The sequence below is a fragment of the Mauremys reevesii genome, linkage group 4 (genome assembly GCF_016161935.1).
Source record: "Mauremys reevesii isolate NIE-2019 linkage group 4, ASM1616193v1, whole genome shotgun sequence".
In the NCBI taxonomy this organism is placed as follows: Eukaryota; Metazoa; Chordata; order Testudines; family Geoemydidae; genus Mauremys; species Mauremys reevesii.
In genome coordinates this window covers 19,816,189-19,836,305 of record NC_052626.1, presented here as the reverse complement: position 1 = coordinate 19,836,305, position 20,117 = coordinate 19,816,189, and the positions used below count along the sequence as shown (strand labels likewise).

The 20,117-nt window shown below is 45.8% G+C and overlaps 1 protein-coding gene across 5 annotated transcripts in view; it reads left to right on the top strand.

Annotated features, from left to right (window-relative positions):
• The window catches only part of TDRD9 (tudor domain containing 9), a 141,935-nt gene that overhangs the window by 53,912 nt on the left and 67,906 nt on the right, over positions 1 to 20,117 (top strand). For all 5 annotated transcript variants that reach the window (XM_039536381.1, XM_039536382.1, XM_039536383.1 and 2 more), the window contains exons 8-9: positions 17,707 to 17,810; positions 19,597 to 19,655. In XM_039536381.1, coding sequence (XP_039392315.1) covers positions 17,707 to 17,810; positions 19,597 to 19,655 — 163 coding nt within the window. The remainder of the gene's footprint in view (positions 1 to 17,706; positions 17,811 to 19,596; positions 19,656 to 20,117) is intronic.

The window sequence follows — 20,117 nt, the reverse complement described above, 5'->3', positions numbered from 1 at the left end:
AGGTGTGTGCGTGCCGCGTGCACGCCAGCCGGAAGATTTTCCCCTAGCAGCGTCCGTAGGGTCGGGCCTGGCGCCCCCTGGAGTGGCGCCACTACGACGCCCTATAAAGGGGCCCGCTGACCCTCCACCCCCTCAGTTCCTTCTTACCGCTGGTGACGGCTAGCTGGAACTTCTCTTCTCTTCCTTGTGTATAGTCCGTGTATATAGTTACATTATAGTTAGTTTACTTAGGTCATTGTATATAGTTCTTGGTAGTTGGAAGGTCCATTCCAAGTTTTGTTTAAACCTGCAAGGGACTGTGAAATTCATGTCCAAGTGAGACCCACACTGCTTTTTTTGAGGTGCCTCGGAGAGACACCCCAAAAGGACGTGCTTGCATGCAGAGCCGAGCCGAGAACTCTCAAGAACAGAGCTCAAAGACTTAGAGAGTCTTCTTGATGAGGGCTGCTGCTGGGCCCTCCCCTCGGAACGACCGAGGCGGGCGGTGCCACGCCGTCTTCCTGCGCGTGCGGGCGGGGCACAGCAGCATCACTAGGGCCCAGCCAAGTCGCCTACCCGAGGATGATGCCGAGACTTGCGCCCAGCATCTCCCCAGTACATCGAGGGCAAGCCAGCCATGCTGTCGCCCGCAGCGTACCCACAGTGGCAGCAGCAATGGCATCCGCCTCCAAGCCTGGTCTCTCCTCGGCGTCAGTGGCCCAGCGCGCAGCCCCTCTCCACGGCACCATCGCTGGGGGGGGTGTGCCCATATCAAGTTCAGCACCTGCGCCGCCATTTCGTCCCCTCTAAAGGGCACAAACACTTGTACACCCATCCCTCCCGGACTCCCTGGTGGTGGATGCGGCCCACCAACGGGAGCGTCAAGGGTTTCAGGGGTCAACACCAAAGAGCAGGGACGCTAAAAGATTCAACCTCTTTGGCAGAAAAGTGTACTCCACAGCAGGCCTACAACGCCACATTGCCAACCAACCGGCAATTGTAAGCCGATATGGTCATAACACGTGTTCAGCCATGTCGAAGTTTACGGAGCTCCTTCCCCAGGACTCGAGGCCAGAGTTTTTGGCCCTGGTGGAGGAGGGGGAAGCTGATCTCCTGAGCCTCTCTCCAGGCCGCCCTAGATGTGGCGGACTCAGCTTCGCGCACCCTGGCCACGGGCCTGGTCATGCAGCGGGGAGCCTGACTCCAGGTCTCGGGCCTGCCCTATGAGGTCCAGCAGACAATTCAAGACCTCCCCTTCGAGGGGCAGATGTTGTTTTCAGAAAAGACAGACAAACGTCTGCATAGCCTAAAGGACTTGCGGGCCACACTTCGCTCGCTGGGCTTGCATACCCCTGCGACCCTGCGCAGGCAGTTTAAGCCACAGACGGCCCCACACCCCTACCAGCCTCAGACTTGCCAGGATCTGGGGCGCAGGCGGGGCAGAAATGGCAGGAGGCGTCACCAACGCCACCCCTCCGGCCAGGCGTCCGGTCAATCGAGACCACCATCGGGGTCTAGACCCCCTGTTTGATGGTACGGTCGGGGGCGACCTACCTATCGAGACTCTGGATCCTTCTATCCCTACCTTTGGGTCACGACTGTCCCCCTTCTACCGTGCCTGGTCCCGAATCACGTCGGACAGCTGGGTGCTCCGCACGGTAGAGAGGGAATATTCTATCCAGTTCTCCTCCCTCTCGCTCCACCAGCCCCCCTCCCCGTCCCTCTTCAGGGACCCATCTCACGAGCAACTTCTAAGTCAAGAAGTGAAGTCCCTCATGGAGCTCAGGGGCAAAGGCTTCTACTCCCGGTATTTCCTAATACCGAAGGCGAAAGGGGGCCTGAGACCCATCCTAGACTTGCGGCGGCTGAACAAGTTTGTACGAAAGCTCAAGTTCAGCATGGTCTCCCTGTCCTCGATTATTCCCTCCCTGGATCCAGGAGATTGGTATGCCGCCCTCGACTTAAAGGATGCTTATTTCCACATTGCCATAACGGTACCTCAGGTTTGTCGTGGCTGATGCCCATCTGCAATTCATGGTGCTCCCGTTTGGCCTGTCAGCTGCTCCAAGGGTCTTCACGAAGTGCATGGCAGTCGTGGCGGCCTTCCTGCACAGGCGAGGCATCCAGGTATTCCCCTACCTGGACGACTGGCTCATAAAGGGCCGCTCCAAGGAGCAGGTGGAGACCCAGATGTCGTTCATCAGGCGGACCTTTCTCAATCTTGGCCTCCTCTTCAACGAAGCCAAATCCACCCTGTCTCTGACGCAACAAATAGAGTTCATAGGAGCAGTTCTTGACTCCACCCACGCCAGAGTGTACCTGCTGGAATCCAGGTTCTGTGCGATTTCCGGGCTCATCCTCGGACTGCACCACTCCCCGATTACCATGGCGCGAGTCTGCTTCTGGCTGTTGGGTCACATGGCGGCGTGCACCTATGTGGTGAGCCATGCCAGACTCCGGCTTCGCCCGCTACAGTCCTGGTTAGTGACAGTTTATTGCCCGGCCAGGGACCCCTTGGACTCAGTGGTGTCCATTCCCCACTTGGTGCTAAGCTCGCTGCGGTGGTGGCTCGACCCGCAGAAAGTGTGCATGGGTGTCCCCTTCGCTGCCCCTCAACCCTCCCTCTCCCTGGTAACGGATGCCTTGGATCGGGGTTGGGGAGCGCACCTGGGACACCTCAGGACGCAGGGCTTGTGGTCGCCGGAGGACCTCGAATTGCATATCAACGTCAGGTAGCTGAGAGCGGTTCGCCTGGCTTGTTTGACCTTCTGGTCCCACCTGGCCAGCAGATGTGTTTCAGTCCTCTCGGACAACACGTCGGCAGTCTTATATCAACAAACAGGGGGGTGCACGCTCCCTGTGCAGGGAAGCCCTCTCGCTGTGGGATTTCTGCGTCCACAGTGCTACCCACCCGACGGCGTTCTACCTTCCGGGGGAGCAGAACGGTTTGGCGGACACCCTCAGCTGCTCGTTCTGGGGTCATGAGTGGTCCCTCCGATGGGACGTGGCACACTCAATTTTCCAGCACTGGGGCGTTCCCGAGTTAGACCTGTTCGCCTCGAGGGAAAACAAAGTGCCGACAGTTCTGCTCCCTCCTGGGCCGCAGTCAGGGGTCTCTGTCGGACGCCTTCCTACAGCCTTGGGGGGTCGATCTGCTCTACGCCTTTCCTCTGATCCCCCTGATACACAGGGTGATTTTGAAGATTCGCAGGGACCACGCACAGGTAATCCTGATAGCTCCGGCGTGGCCGCGCCAACATTGGTACACGTCACTCCTGCACATGTCCGTTCAGGCGTCCCTGACACTGCCCCTGCTCCTGGACCTGATCATGCAGGACCAGGGCTCCCTCCGCCACCCGAACCTGGAGTCCCTTCACCTCACAGCATGGATGCTCCATGGCTGAACCCGGTGGAGATGCAGTGCTCCCAGCAGGTCAGACAAGTGCTGCTTGGTAGTAGGAAACCGTCAACTAGGGCCACCTACCTGGCCAAATGGAAGCGCTTCTCCATATGGTCGGGTCAGCGAGGTCACAATCTGCTGGGGGTCACAATCCCCATTTTCCTAGACTATTTGCTCCACCTCAGACAACTGGGCCTCTCCCTTTCCTCGATTCGTGTTCACTTGGCGGCCATCTCAGCTTTCCATCCGGGAGAGGGGGGTACCTCGGTTTTTGCGAACCCGCTGGTCGGGCGTTTCTTCAAAGGTATGGACAAGCTATTTCCGCATGTTCGTCAGCCGGCCCCTGCTTGGGACCTGAATCTGGTCCTCTCGGGACCTCCCTTTGAGCCTCTGGTTTCGTGCTCCTTGTTGTACTTGTCGTATAAGACTGCCTTCCTGGTGGCGATCACCTCGGCCAGGAGGGTGTCGGAGCTCAGGGCGTTAACATCCGAGCCCTCGTACGCTGTCTTCTATAAGGACAAGGTCCAACTTAGACCTCACCCGGCTTTCCTACCCAAAGTCGTCTCACAGTTCCACATGGGTTAAGATATTTTTCTCCCGGTGTTTTATCTGAAACCACACTCTTCCAATGAGGAGCGGAGGTTACATTCCCTGGATGTCTGCAGGGCCTTGGCTTTTTACATTGAGCCGTTCAGAAGCTCAACTCAGCTCTTCATCGCAGTGGCGGATAGGATGAAGGGGCTCCCGGTCTCCTCTCAGCGAATCTCTTCGTGAATCGCGACCTGCATCCGGGAATGCTACCACATAGCTAAGACCCCTGTCCCTCCGGTCACGGCCCACTCCACTAGGGCGCAGGCCTCCTCTGCGGTGTTCCTAGCTCAGATCCTGACTCAGGAGATTTGTAGAGCGGCCACGTGGTCCTCCATTCACATGTTCTCGTCACACTACGCCATCACACACCAGGCTAGGGATGATGCAGCCTTCGGTCGTGCAGTACTTCAGTCAGCAGTGATCTCTGACTCTGCCACCTAAGGTTAGGCTTGTGAGTCACCTACTTTGAATGGACATGAACAACCACTCGAAGAAGAAAAAACGGTTACCCATCTTTTGGTAACTGTTGTTCTTCGAGATGTGGTGTTCATGTCCATTCCAATACCCACCCTCCTGCCCCTCTGTCGGAGTGCCGGCAAGAAGGAACTGAGGGGGTGGAGGGTCGGTGGGCCCCTTTATAGGGCGCCGTAGTGGCGCCACTCCAGGGGGTGAGGGCCGACCCTACGGACGCTGCTAGGGGAAAATCTTCTGGCTGGCGTGCACGTGGCACGCACACACCTACTTTGAATGGACATGAACAACACATCTCGAAGAACAGTTACCAAAAGGTGGGTAACAGTTTTTTTTTGCTGACTCCCCTGCTTCTTCCCGTAGTGTGCTGGGTTCCTGCCCCTTCTCCGTCTCTCTGTCCCTCCCTGCTGTCTGATCAGCTGATGGCCCTTGTGAGGAGGGGGGTTGGGAAGGAGCAGAGTCAGCATGCTGAGTGCCCGGCGGCGGCAGAGAAGAAGCGGCGGCAGGGCCTTGGGGAAAGCCGTGGTGGAAGAGGGGCATATCCCCTCCAGCCCTCTGCCCTTAACCCCCCCCCACACACACCCAGCCCTCTGCCCTGAGCCCCGTAGCCCCGCATACCCCCCAGGCCCGTGCCCTGAGCCCCGTAGCCCCGCACACACCCCAGGCCCGTGCCCTGAGCCCGGTACCCCCCTCATATGCACCCAGCCCTCTGCCTGACTCCTTCACCCCCCCCATGACCCCAACCCTGACTCTGGGACCCCCACACATACCCAGCCCCCCATGTACCCCTCACATCTTGACTCTTGCCCCCCCCTACATCCCCCACCCCCACCCTGAGCACCAAACAGGAGCTCCTGCACCCCTCACACCAAATAGGAGCTGCCCAGGTAAGTGCCCCACACCCAAACCTCCTGCCCCAACCCTGAGCCCCCTCCCTCATTCTAGCTCCTGGCCAGACCCTTCACCCCCAGCCCTGTGTTCAGTGCACAGTGGGCTGAGCTGCCGGTCTGGGGTCCCGGCCACCAGCCCCGCACAGCCCACTGCCGGTCTGGGGTTCTGGCTGCCGGACCCTTGCCAGCCGGGGTCCCAGCCGCAGGCCCCGCTCAGCCCACTGCCGGCCTAGGTGAACAGAACCCCAGGCCAGCAATAGGCTGAGCGGGTCGGCAGCGTAAGATGAACATTTTAATTTAATTTTAAATGAAGCTTTTTAAACATTTTGAAAACCTTGTTTATTTTTCAATACAACAATAGTTTAGTTGTATAATATATAGACCTATAGAGAGAGACCTTCTAAAAAACATTAAAATGTATTACCAGCACGCGAAACCTTAAATTAAAGTGAATAAATGAAGACTTGGCACACCACTTCTGAAGGGTTGCCGACCTCTGCTTTATGGTCTTGCACAGAACCCATAATGTAACTAGGGAAATGACAGGTTAATTACTCATACAGCTCTTATCCAAGCAGATCCGTGGTATTTTTTTTGTTTGTTTTTTAGAAGGGATTGTCATGCAAGAGAAAAAATCTGAATAGAAGTTACTAAACTTTTTGCCTCCTGATTATTTAAAGGGGTTTCAATAGTGCCCAAGTGATGCACATTGGGTTGTGTCAAGCAAAGGGTGAAGGCTTTATTATGTTCTTGTGATATCAGCGTTTAAGGCCCGAAGGGGACCACCAATACCAGCCAGCACTCACATTCTAAACCAAAAACTGAAATTAGACCACAGCATTACAGCCCTCAGGAGATTAAAGTATAATCTGCTACATGCAGAGAATAAAAGGGAAGGTGGTGCACCAGTCCCTCAGGCTCCTGCAGTAATAGGAAATTGATTGAGATGTACCTAGATGAGCTTAGCAAATGACTGTGCCCCATGCAGCGGAAGATGGAGACCACCCCCCAAGATCATTGCTAATCTGACCTGGGGGAAAAATGCCTTTCTGACCCCACCATGGTGATCAGACCCTGAGCATCTGAGCAAGAAGCAGCCAGACAAACACCAAGAAAGAGAATGCTCTGTACCATCTCACAACTCTGTCTCACCACATCCAGTGTCCCCCTTATAGCTGTGTCCATCTCTGGTGCTTCCGAGGAAGGAGATAAAGAAACCCCAACCCAGAATGCATTGGGGAAGGGGGGAATTCCTTTCCTGACCCCTGCAGGTAACTTGCTGAAACTCTGAAGCATGAGCTTTTAGGAACCTAAGACGAACTGGAAGAGACACCCGGAGCTGCTGAGCCCTGCCCGCACTACCAGAAGCAATCTTATTATACAATACTGTTCATTGTCAATCTCTGTTAAAAATCGATTAAGTTGTTTGTCCCCACAACGCCTATTGGGAGTCTTTCAGAACTACTCTGATGGTTAGAAACCTTATTCTAATTTCTAGGCTAAACTTACTCATGACCAGTTTATACTCGTTTGTTCATGTGCCAACATTGTCCTGGAGCTTAAATAACTCTTCACCCTCACCTCCCCGGTATTTATCCCTGATGTATTTAGAGAGAGCAATCCTATTGCTTCTTAGCCTTTGTTTTGCTAGGCTAAACAAGCCAAGATTTTAGTGTCTTCACATCAGATAGACTCTCTATTCCTCTGGTCATCCTAATAGATCTTCTGTGCTTCTGTTCTAGTTTGAATTCATCTTTCTTGAACATGGGTGACCACAATTATACACAGTATTCCGGATGAGGCCTAATTAGTGCCTGGTACCAGGGAATTAATACTCCTCTATCTCTACTGGAAATGCCTTGTTTAATATATCTAGAATTGCATTAGCCTTTTTTGCAGCCACCTCACATTGGTGGCTCATAGTCATCTTGTGATCAACCAACACATCAGGTCTCTTTCTTCTTCTGTCACTTTAAACTGATGAATCCTCCAGCTTATAGCAGAAAGGGTGTTGATGTGGGAGAAGGATAATTAACCATAAAAAGTTATTAAACATTTCTGATAAGCAGAATCACCAAGTGCCACACATCTCAGTAGCAGCCCAGTGTGAATTTTTCTAATTTGTTGCATCATTCATAATTAGATTTTAAGTTTCTAAAGGGCATGGTACATCTCATTTGCTTTGTAATGGTGTTAGCACACATCATCGTCATCATCGCAAATCCCAAAGGGATGTAGTCTCCTTGCAGATCAAGTCCCAGCCAGATCAGTCTGTAGCAAGGTCTTTAAGGTGGTCTGGCTGGTTGTTCAGTTTATGTCCATCTTTGGTAATCTTATTATGCCACTGAAGTTTTTGGTGGCAACATGATCACCAGCCATGTAATGGCATTCCTTGGTAAACACTTTATAATGTATTGACCTTCCTAATGTCCATTCCCAGAAAGCCTATGAAACTGAACCAGTGCTGATGGATGCAGTTGTTGGGTTCAGCTGTGAACATTCTCCATTACTGATCTTGTCCTGCCACTTAATATAGAGAAAGAGAAACTGAGTCGAAAACATCCACTTGCTGTTCTTCTGCTTACCGTGTTTCACTGGTGTACCAGAGTTGGTATAATTCTTATTTTGTAGCTCCACAGCTTCATAGCAAGCTAGATGTCACTACATCTCCTTGGAGGCCACTGAAGGGCCTGAAACATGGCAGCATCCACTGCTGTACAAATGTCCACACCTTTTGAGCGTCCTTAAGCCTTGTCTATGCCACCTAAAAGGTATTTGGCAGTTGCCACTTGCTCAGTCTCCTGTTCAGAGAAGTTAATACCAAGCTGATTACAATCTGAAGTTGAAGGTTGCTTGATAGTAATGGCTAGGGACTTAGTTTATCTTGATTACTAAAAAGACCATTGCACTGTTCTTCTTGCCTGACCAGATCAGCCATCAGTATCCGTGATTCACCAAACCAAGCCAACAAGACAATGTTATTGGCATATGCAAGATATCAAAGCAGAATGGTGGCCAGTTCAGCGCCACCAACAACTGCATCCTCAAACTTACCCATCAGCTACAGTGCTGATATTGAACAATGATGGTGACAGAACACAGCCTTCCAGAACTCATGGAAATAGGAAACCATGCTATGGATCAGCTATTGAATTGAACACAGCTGTTTGTTCCACTATAGACTACTTCTGTCGATGATACTATCTTTTCTCAGGGACACTGCGTCGCCTCATCAGACCCTGCAGCTTATTCAGTGCACTGAATCAAAGACCTGATGGAAGTCTATAAAGTGCTTTGCAAGGTTTATTTAATTAATCCATCTTCTCAAAAAGCTGCCTTAAGGTAAAGATCTGTGAAATGAGATCTAAAGCTGCACTGAATATCCCAGCCTTTGCCATGAAGTGCATCCTTGATTCGAGACATTAACACAAAAGCCAAGAGCTTCTCTGGGACTGACAACTGCGTAATTCCTCTATAGTTGATACATTTGGGTTTATCGCCCTTTTTAAACAGAAGCAGAATAACGATTTCCTTCCAGTCGCTGGGGATTATATTTGTGGCCCAGATGGCCTGGAAGAGCCTATGCAGCAATGATACGACAATATTCTCACCTGTGTTCATCAGCTCAGGGATAAAGTTACAAATCCCTGTTACCTTTCCAGACTTCAGCTTATGGAGTGCGATCCACTTGGTTGAAGGAAGGTGTCCGCTGGAACTTCCTGCCCCATTTCAGATGGAAGAGGGACTGCAGGTGACAGACAATTGAGGAGAGTTTTTTTTAAATGATCTTCCCATCTGGGCAACTGATCTTGTAGACTCTGGCTGATGCTGCCATCCCAATTCTTTAGTGGACAAGCTGGTGTGCTGTCTCCGCTAGCAAACATCTCAACATTGAATAAGGGCTGCAGAGATTGTGCCTGGTGGCAGCATGTTCTAAACTGGCTTCCTGAGTCTACCCCCAGGTTTCCATATCTTTTCTTACATAATGCCTTAATGACATTCCAAAGTCGAATCCATTTGGCCTTTGCTTTTTGTTCTTGACAAACGTGTCTTTAAAGACTTGAATTGTAGCCTCGCTGTTTTTCTTACACCCAACTGCAGTGAGTGTCTCCGTCCTCCCTGATCCATAGATATTTGAAGGTCTGAGGCCCCGGCATTGAGCTGGCAACAGTCAGCACTGATGACTTGAATTACAGTAATGCTGTTCCTCATCAGATGACAGAGGAAGTGAGGCTCAAGTCTCTAATGCTTCGGCAGCCTTAAGCCGTTCAGAATGGAAAGCTGTCTGAGAGCTCAGCTCTAATAAAAGCTTTTGATTGAATTGGCCTAATTAGCTGGCTGTCATTGAAGTGGAAGGCGTACTTTTGTCAGCAGAAGCCCATGGTTGATGTCAAGTTCAGACCTCTGCAAACTCAGACATCCATGACTGTTGACTGCCAGTGATTGTTAAAAGGACATGATCAATAACAATCCTAGTGAAACCCTCTGGGCTGTACCAGGTCTGCCTGTGAATCTTTGAGCGTCACAAAGCGATGATATTGGACACAAATTGGGATTATTCTGTGTGCTGCATTGTGATACAAGGCTTTGTTGAAACATTTGTAAGGAAACTTGCACTTGAGTGACCTGTTTTAACCCTATTGCATTAATTTATAGTGGCATGGTGTGAGATGAGATTAGGAAACATTATAGGTTAACAAGCTATTTGGGATAAAATGGAAAGCCTGTTTCTGGACCTCAGTACAGTGATAGCCTAGACCAGGGATGGCCGAACGTACTGACCCTCTGAGCCACACATGGCAGTCTACAGAAGTTTGAGAGCTGGGGTGCACCTGCTGGGGTTCGGGGCTTCTTCCCTGGGAGAGGCACCTGTCACGGCTCGGGCGTGAAGCCCCACTCCTGCTGAAGCCCCGAGCCCCGGCAGGTGTGTCCCCCGGGGCTGAGGCCTTGAGACCCCCACCCCCACTGGGCAGAAGCCCCTCCCTCGCACCCTACTGAAAGGCAGACGTCCCAAGCCTCCCCCAAAGTCTGGTAGGTGGAGAATGGAGGGGGCATGTGGGGGGCTCTGCAAGCCACACTTTAACTGTAAAAGAGCCACATGCGGCTCGTGAGCCACAGTTTGGCCACCCCTGGACTGGACCTTAACGATTCTAAAAATAACTAGGATATGGAAACAATCCATCAACCAAACTTGATTAATTGAAGCTATTCATATAATGCCCATCGAGTGACACGTAATGCAGAAAATTGATGAATTAATAAAACTATAGTGTATCTGATTCCATTACAGTTTCTACCATATCAAAGGATAAAGCCTATAGAAAAAGGAAAGGACCAGACAATTTGTAAGAGGGTTAAAAGAAAGATTTAATTGACTAAATTAGTCAAATGTTTTTCTCTTGAACACGACTACCAAAGAAACTAATAGGTTCCTGCAGCCATCAAAGTTCTGATGCATCAGAAAAAGCCTGCAAGAAATGTATTATAACAATGTCCTGTCAGCATTCATATATTTAGCAGTGACATGTTGGCTCAAATGGACAGCATGGAAGAGATTATGTAATCTCTCAGGTCTTTGAAAGATTCTTGATGATAGGTGGCAACAAAAAGATAACTGGGAAGTTCGCAGAAAAGTCTGTCTATCAAGTTGCATTTATCAAAATTGTGGCAATTTATAGGTCAGTTACCACACCTTTCAATCCAAAGATTGTGAACGGGGAGTGGGTGGGGAGGCAGCTACTTAAGATGGGTAATTTTTTTAAAGCATTTTGATTACTCCTCCTATCGCACATGGCCTTTCAGCTTTAATTCTCCTGACTTTGTTTATTTCTTACTATTCTGCTCTGATTTCCTCTTGGCTACAGCCATTCTTTGCTTAGTAGGGAGGAACAAACATGATGGTACAGGCAGTTGTATTTGTACCTTAGGGCTACTCAAAAGCACACACAAAGCCTCCTGATTTTTATATGAGCAGGAGAAAAATTGGAAAGGAATTGTGAAGTTGTAGTTAACTGGCTTCATTGCACAGCTTTGTGAGAAATACAGACTTGGAAATTATCTTCAGGTTATAGACGGCAATGTTTATTAAGAGGGTGGGCAAAGGAAAAGCTTATGAGGAGAAGGGAACTGGAAGTTTTGATAGTCAAATAAAAATGGAAGTGTATGTTTTGAGACATCAACATGATGTACGGTAACATTAGTATTGCCATACCACAACAGAAGTCCATCTGTTACATTATCGTACTTCTGACAGTGACAAGTACCAGATACTAAAGAGAAGTTGCCAGTAGATTTTGAAAATTTGGATTAGGAGCCTAAGGCTCCTATTTTTTCAAATTTTGGTCTGAGTGTATAAAATGTGCAGTAATTTTCTTAATGGATTGAAAGCCTAAATAACATTAAAGCAATTATCTTTTGAAGTGACACAATTTATGATTTTAATAAATACAACTTTAGCTCCTGATGCTACACTTCTTCACATTAGTTCCACGAGTAACTTCATTTATCAGCACAGCACTTATAATTTAATTCATTATAAGTTTTAATCTAAAATTGCAGTAGCATAAATCTTCAAATTAATTTTACAAAGCCTCAACCTGATTTAAAATCAATAATTTAAAAAAATAGGATGACTTAAATCACGTCTTACATCACCTTGATTTAAATCAGTCCACATTGGTTTCCTAAAACCCATCTGTTACTTGTTCGCGTATGCTCTGAAATATGAGGCTTTATATTCCTTCATTTAAAAAAAAACAACTCTCTAATGTAACTGGCTGTTCTTATTATCTGGATAAATGTCTAATCCTTTTTTGAATTTGACAATGAGTTCCACAGGTTGTTTTGTGTGTATATATATATTTTTTAAATTACCGGTATATATACAGATACCTATTTCTTTTAATCAAATTCAATGTAAACATCTTTTCAAATTCATTAAATGTTCCCTTGTTCTTGTATCATGGGAAGGTAAATAGGCGGGCCCAGTTGACCATCTTCATATTGTTCAGTATTTTGTGTACCTCTATCCTGTCACTGCTTATAATAGCTCTTATGCCTTGGATAGGTGTATACTCTTGGGATCTGATGTATACATCGTCCTCTTCTTCACTTTTCTTCTAGAGGAGGGAGGAAAAGTGTTAGGTGAGGGAAAGGGAAGTCACTTCATAATATGTGCTTGTGCTTCCCAGTTGTGAGAGGTTATACAGAGGTGATGCTAGTCATTCATGACTGTAAGAAGGCATAAGGCATGATTTAATGTAATTTCCTGAGGGCAGTATTTTTCCATTCTGTTGGCATGTTCTTCAAGTATTTTATAAATTTGTTAGATGTTTACTTACTGTATTTAACTGGACCATTATTTTATTGTTCATATGTGCTTGCATATCAGCTTCAGGAGATTGATAAACTGCAGGGTGTGATGGGGAAAGAGAAGAAAGGAATCAGCATAAACACAACTTTAGAAGGTTGGCTTACAGCGTTCCTGGAACATTTGGAATATGAATATATTCAAGACGCTGAATACAGTTCCATTCTTATGTACAGTAACAGTCTCCCCGAAGGCTGACTCTGCCAGGTCTTTTGCTCCTGGGTATTGGGTCGTTGATACTAGGCCACTGGAACACCGCCTTCTCGCAAAGCTATTTTTACCCTAGATGGCAGTGGGCAATAAATAAGCCAGTGCCCATGTGGAGCATAAACACTACTGTGACGTTCTGTACTTTGTGGGAACACCCCACACCCCCATGTTCATCCTTATAATATGATTGTGTGGTATCTAATGCAAAGTTTGTCATGTTGGGTGTCTTTGGAAGGCTCATGATGTGCTGAGCATTGTTGTTATGGTAATGTTATAGTAATCGTTGTTATAGTAATGTTATAGGTTGTAATTTCATGTATATAGTTATGGGGCTGAAAATGTGTCCTCGTGGCTTAAATCAAGCCCAGGCAAAAACTCTCCCAAGAGCAGAGGGGGAGTTCACACCTCATCAGGGCATGTATGTGACAAACTCAGCCCAGCCTCACAAGAACAAAGGACACTGGCCTAAGCAGCAACTAAGGATCTGTTGGATTCTCGAGTGAGTCATCCCCCTTTCTGTGGTCAGTTTGGGACTGTGATGAGGTAATGCTCAGCTGACTCTGAAGGGGGGAGGCAAAGCCAAGAGGGAAGAAAGAACATGAGAAAAGGGAGAGATGTTTGCCAGGCTCTTCTTCTCTCTTCCACCTCCATCCAGAGACATCACCAAGCGACTGAAGTGCTGATCAAAGGGGAGAGCCTGGCTGAAGGGCAACCAGCCAGCCTGTGGTGAGAAGTATCTAAGTTTTGTAAGGGCATTGAAAGTGTTAAGATCAGCTTGGAATGTGTTTTGCTTTTATTTCATTTGACCAAAGCCGACTTATTGTGCTTTGACTTACAGTCACTTAAAATCTATCTTTGTAGTTAATAAATCTGTTTGTTTATTCTACCTGAAGCAGTGTGTTTGGTTTGAAGCGGGTCGGAGACTCCCCTTGGGATAACAAGCCTGGTGCATATCAATTTATTTGTTAAATTGACGAACTCGTATAAGCTTGCAGTGTCCAGTGGACATAACTGGACATTGCAAGAGGAAGGTTCCTAGGGTTGTGTTTGGGACCAGAGATATTGGCTAGTGTCATTCGGTTGTACAATCCAAGGAGAAGCTTACAGCCCAGGAGTGGGGGTTCTCACAGCAGAGCAGGATAAAGGCTGGCTCCCAGAGTCAAGGATTGGAGTGACCTAGCAGCTCACTGGTCTGGATAACACCAGAAGGGAACATCACAGTCCAAAGGTTGACTCTGCCAGGACTTGCTCCTGGGTGTTGGGTTGTTGGTACTAGGCCAGTGGAACTCCTTCTCGCAGATTTTTTTACCTTAGATGGCAGTGGGCAATAAATAAGCCAGTGCCCATGCAGAGCATAAACACCACCCTCTAAATGTTCCAGGCAGTTCCGTTTTAAACTTGGCAAGTGAAGGTGCTCCCTGTCAGTTCACTTCTGTGTTTCTCAGACTCCTCATGATCTAAGGCTACATCTACATTTGGAACTAGGGGTGTGATTCCTGGCTCATGTAGACATGCTCACATTAGCTCTCATTGAACTAGTGTAGCCATGGTAACACAGGCAGTGGTAAGTGGTGGCATGGGCTAGCTGGCCTGAATACAAACCCACCTAGACCCCCATGGATACATACGAGATTAAACTAGTCTGTGCTGATGCTCGTTGCTCCCTGTGCTGCTCCAGCTTTACTACCACTGTTAGCATGCTAACTCAACAAGAGAGAGCATGAGTATGTCCATAAGAGCTGGGAATCGCACCCCTAACTTGAAGTGTAGGCATGTAGTCTTCATGTCACATCAGTGGCACATAGTGGCTTCTTTCAGTCTTATACTATTATATTTTGAGATGTTAGTTGGAGTGTTGCAGTGCATTTTGTAAGCAGCTGGACACTACAAAGCCTGCACTGCCACCTGCCTTTGTTCTTCCCTGTTTCTAATAAGTAACTGTCATAAACAGATAGTTAAGGGTTAATGTCCCTTTTACCTGTAAAAGGTTAAGAAGCTGAGTAAACCTGGCTGACACCTGACCAGAGGACCAATAAGGGGACAAGATACTTTCAAATCTTGGTGGAGGGAAGTCTTTTGTTTGTGCTCTTTGTTTTGGGGGTTGTTCGCGCTTGGGACTAAGAGGGACCAGACATCAATCCAGGCCCTCCAAATCTTTCTGCATCAGTCTCTCATGTTTCAAACTTGTAAGTAATAGCCAGGCAAGGCGTGTTAGTCTTATTTTTGTTTTCTCAACCTTGTAAATGTTCCTTCAACAACCCCAGCATTGGGGTCTGAAACCTGAGCCCTGTCTTCAGCCCAGTGTGAGAGGACTGAAGCCTGAGCCCCAGCCCCCTCAGCCCTGGGCGGGTGAGGTGAGGCTTGGGCTTTGACTTCAGCATTGGGCCCCCGCAAGTTTACTGCCAGCCTTGGCAACCCCATTAAAGTGGGGTCATGACTCACTTTGGGGCCCTGAGCCAGAGTTTGAGAAGTGCGAAGCTAGATCAAAACTGGCTTGGGAATGCCTACAAGCTCACGTGCCAAGACACACTGTTCTCTCTCTGTCGTGACCAGGCCTAGCCAGTTTTGTTTCTGTGCTCAGCAAATATTCCTCTTCACTATTCAACTTCCTTTGACAGCTGCGTACACTCTTACCAGTGCTTTGTCACTATGGGTGTCCCTACATAAGCTGCACATACCCATAGTGACAAAGCACTCCTTGAGAGTGTTAAGCAGCTGGTAAAGGAAGTTGAATAGTGAAGAGGTATATTTGCTGACCAAATAAACAAAACTGGATGGGTTTGGTAATTGGAGAGAGAATATAGTGTGCCTTGGAGCATGAGTTCCAGGGCTCACAAAGTTCATAAGAAGGAAGAGGCTGTGGAAAAGAGGCACTCAAGCCTCCCATTTTTTCAGGGGTGTGTTAAGTGACTTTGACAATGAGAAAATTTGGACAAATGTCTAATGAAGCATTTCAGTCAGAAATACAAGAGTGAGCTAGACGGAGATGGTTGTCATGTTCACTCAATCTTGAACCTCTCTTTGAAAGCAGAGTCCTGGGTCAAATGCACTAGTAGGCTAGGATGTATGATTACAGTACATGTGGCCAGTGAAAAGACTGACAGTATGAAATTTAGGGTAGTCTGGGAAAGAGTAGCTTGAAGAAGGCCAAAAACCCAGTGGCTGTGATGAGAAGTATGGGATGCCAGAGGCTCTCCCAGAGATTGACTGACTTATTTCACAACACCAAAACATGCTAGCTGTTAGGACATGTTATAAAAGAAACCCACAACTTTGATCGTCATCATAGTCTTTTTTTTTTTTTTTTAAAAGATGTGAAGCATTGGGTGGATAATGGACAGAGAGGTAAAGGAGGAAACTGATTATAGTAATAGGATCATATGGAGACTCAGTTCTGGCATATGTATTTTTACTGATACGCAGTGGAACCTCAGCTTTTTAGTTTCTTTATAAATTATTCTAGTTTTTGTAGATCAGTGGTTTTCAATCTTTTTTCATTTGCAGACACCAAAAAAAATTTCAAATGGAGGTGCAGAGCCCTTTGGAAATCTTAGACATAGTCTGAGGACCCCCAGGGGTCTGTGGACTACAGGTTGTAAACCACTATTGTAGATGGTAGTACAGAAGCAAGGTTAAGAGTGGATTTAAATAAGGAGAGGGGAGTGTGGCTTGGCATTCAGGTTTTAGGAGGCATGCCACATATAGGCGTGTCCATGATGAAATGACAAGGAGTCCAATGGCACCTTAAAGATTAACAGTTTTATTTGGGCTTAAGCTTTCATGGGTAAAAAACCTCACTTCTTCATATGCATGGAGTGAAAATTACAGATGCAGGCATTATATAATGACACATGACGAGACGGGAGTTACCTCACAAGGAGAGAACCAGTGTTGACAGGACCAGTTTGATCAGGTGGATGCACTCAGTGACTTTATTGAGGTGGAGCCAACGTAGGCTTGGTTTGAGGTGGTGATCTCTTGAGCAGCTAACACAAATCTCAGTCTACTTACCTGCTGATTCTTAATTACCACTGGAACAGGTCTTTCAGAGGACTCTGCAAAGCAAAGTAACGTTTTAACTTGTAAAAAATCAACAGTCTTAAATTGTTTTGAGATAAACTAATTTATAGTCTGGCCTTTGCAGCAGACTGCAGCAAAAAAGGGGGAGATAACAAAAAGTCCTGATCACTAATACTCCTGTAAAAAGAAATATAGCTTTAAGTGCCAAATGGTGCCAGCACAAACATAACACAGTCCTGTGTTGCTCATGTGGAACTGCACTCCCTATGGGAATTTTGAGAGGGATTATTCCTCTCCTAGTATGAGGGTGAATCGATGCATTCCATCATCCTTTTGGATCTTGCAGCCTTATCTGTCATGACCTGCAAACTTTGCTGGAAATTGGGAGTTGATCGTGGTTATCCTATGTAGGTAACTGTTACACGGAACATCTTTAGTATTTTTTTTTAAAATAGATGTACCCCAGTAGGTGTTGAACAATGCTGTAATGCCTGCAAAATGTCTGAAGAAATAACATATTAAGATCAGTTGTGGGGGTCAAAAGTTCATCCCTCTGAGTAGACTAAGTTCCTTGTAAAGTTTCAGGTTGACTTTAGTGTCTTCTCTGTTGGAATGGTTTTAACACATTCAAGAAAATTTGAAAGAATTCAAGTCAGGTGCTAGTTTAATTTTGGACTGAGAAAATGTTTGGCAATCTACTCACACTGTTTAGGCTTGGAAGTGTTAAGTGTTACATGTCAATATGTTAACATCAAGTTTTTTTCCCCTTCCTCTAGGTTTCTCCTCAAATCTTTGATGAACCAATGATTGATAAAGAAATGTATGAAGTTGCAGTCTCTCTGATTCAACTGTTTGATGAGTTGGAAATGAAGGAAAGCGGGTAAGATGTACTCCAGGTCTGTTTGTGAAGAACTTGTGACTCTCAGTTGCAATGAAAGTTGAATTAAGGAATATGATTCTTTGCAGTACCTATATTGCAATTCTGACATGGCTTTAATTTTTTGCACTTTTCCTCCTTTTGTCTTGAATGATGACTTATTGGCCTGATTTCTGTTCACATTAATTGTATTTAGACCCCTTGTAGCTTTTACGGAATTTATTGAATTTTTTAAAATACACTGCAGGGCACAATGTGTAAGTGACTGTTAAAGCTATGTCAGTTGAAAACTATAGACTCTTGCTGCAGGCTGGGATTGAATGTTCTTTATATGAAGCAAAGACGCAGAACTCGGGTTTATTAACAAAGGAATGAAGGAAAGTATTATTATATAAGAACCAATGAAGGCTGATGTCTTTTCTTGTTTGTATTTTTCAGACTTTCATGCTTAATGTACATATTAGGTTAGAGTGTAGAACAGATTAAGGCGATTTCATTTGTCTTGCTCTATAGCCTTTTGTAAATTGGTATTCAGTATCTGCAGGAATGTGGTTTAAAAAAAATCTAAAGCTACTAGAACTTTGTCTAGTGCTGAATAGCAACTTAAAGCCACACTTTTCTGTCATTGTGCTGATTTTTTTTACTAATTTATAAATATGTACTGAAGAAATAGCTTTAATTTTTAGACTGAAAGCTTTTTTTAATGTTGTTATGTAAGGTTTTGACATTTTAGAAAAAAATCATGAAACTTGAACTGTACCAGATTGCACTATAAAACGTAAGTGTTGATGGGGATATTAATGTGATAAGTATGCTGCTCATTTATCACTTTCATTACAAGGATTATTTTGATCTTTCTCATTTTTTTTCTGAAGAACTGAATACTTCCTATAGTGCTACTTTGTTGGACTGTTTTAGAAGACTAGTCAAAAGCACCATACAAAATGTTCTCATGACCAATATTAGTATATTTATTATTGTAGTTTTTAATTTCAGAAAGGGGAACTGCTCATAATAGGAAGAGACATTAGTACCCTCTAGTGAAAATGAACATTTCTGGTATTGCTATAATTAAAATGTTTTATATGTACAGTAAGGGAATAGTGATTTTCATGCCACATTTACAGAATATGTTACAACAATATGAAGTTACTGCTACCAAGTGTAAGATTTTTGTGTTACATTAAATTGATTGTAGCCTCTAGTCTCTGTCACACACAGGCTTAAGCAGAGTGATGTCTCTAGCAGTTCATGTCGTGGCTTAACTTATCAGTGCTTATGAAGTGAAAGGATTCCATTTGTTTGCTATTGTAAAACTGACTCATTCAGTTGTAGCTCATTATAATGAGCTTTGCAATTTTCCTTACCGTTACATGCTGCTTATAATAAGAAAAGCTTTTGTTAGAGCTATCTAACATAGCATTTTTTTAAAGTAAGGATAGAGTGGGTACTTCACAAATTTTAACTAATTCTCAAGTAGTGATATCAGAGAGAGATTTTTATATAACCCTATTTTGATGCAAGGGAAACAGGAGTACTTCTGCATGTGACGTAGTTCTAAAGGCCATGGAGCAGATTTACTTTCAGTATTTATGTACATGTTTTATGGAAAATATAGCTTTAGGTAATGTTTTGTATCATGTCTCTTCAGTGAACTTAAATAGCACAGCTTATAGGAAAAGTGCACTTCTGTTACTCTTACAAGATAAACTGGCTTTTAGGGAACTGAAACATAATAGATTGAGGTTAGTGAAGTATGAAATTAATTAAAATATATTTTTAATATTAGGGAGAACAAAAATTTGGGCCTTATGTCAGAGCGTGGCAGTGTGTTGGTGTTTCTGCCAGGTGGGTACTGACATTTTCTTGTTGTGGTTTTGGTGAGGGGGGATGCAGCTTGTTAGCGTGTATTGAAATTCCATCTTTTTTCTCTGACATCACTCTTCCTCTAATTGATAACATGAACATCAGTACATATATCAGTCTTCCATTTTACCCCAACCCTGTATGAATATGGCAGCAAATAAAAAGTAACCTTCATTGTAAAATACTCTATTCTAATCTTAGAATTTTTAAATAAAGTTGCAGTATAGCAAAAGATACCCCCCCCCCGTCAGCCCCCCTCCAAATGTTTTTTGTTTCAGCTACGGGTTAAATAGTGAATCATGTCATACTTGAAATTCTGCATTCAGTTTCTCCATTCTATATGGTTACACAGCTCCTTCATGTGACTGTATGGTGAGTAGTGCCTCATATCCAGCCTTCATCAAGATCCTTGAAGTTGGAGGAGTTGTTTTTTTTCCTGTATGT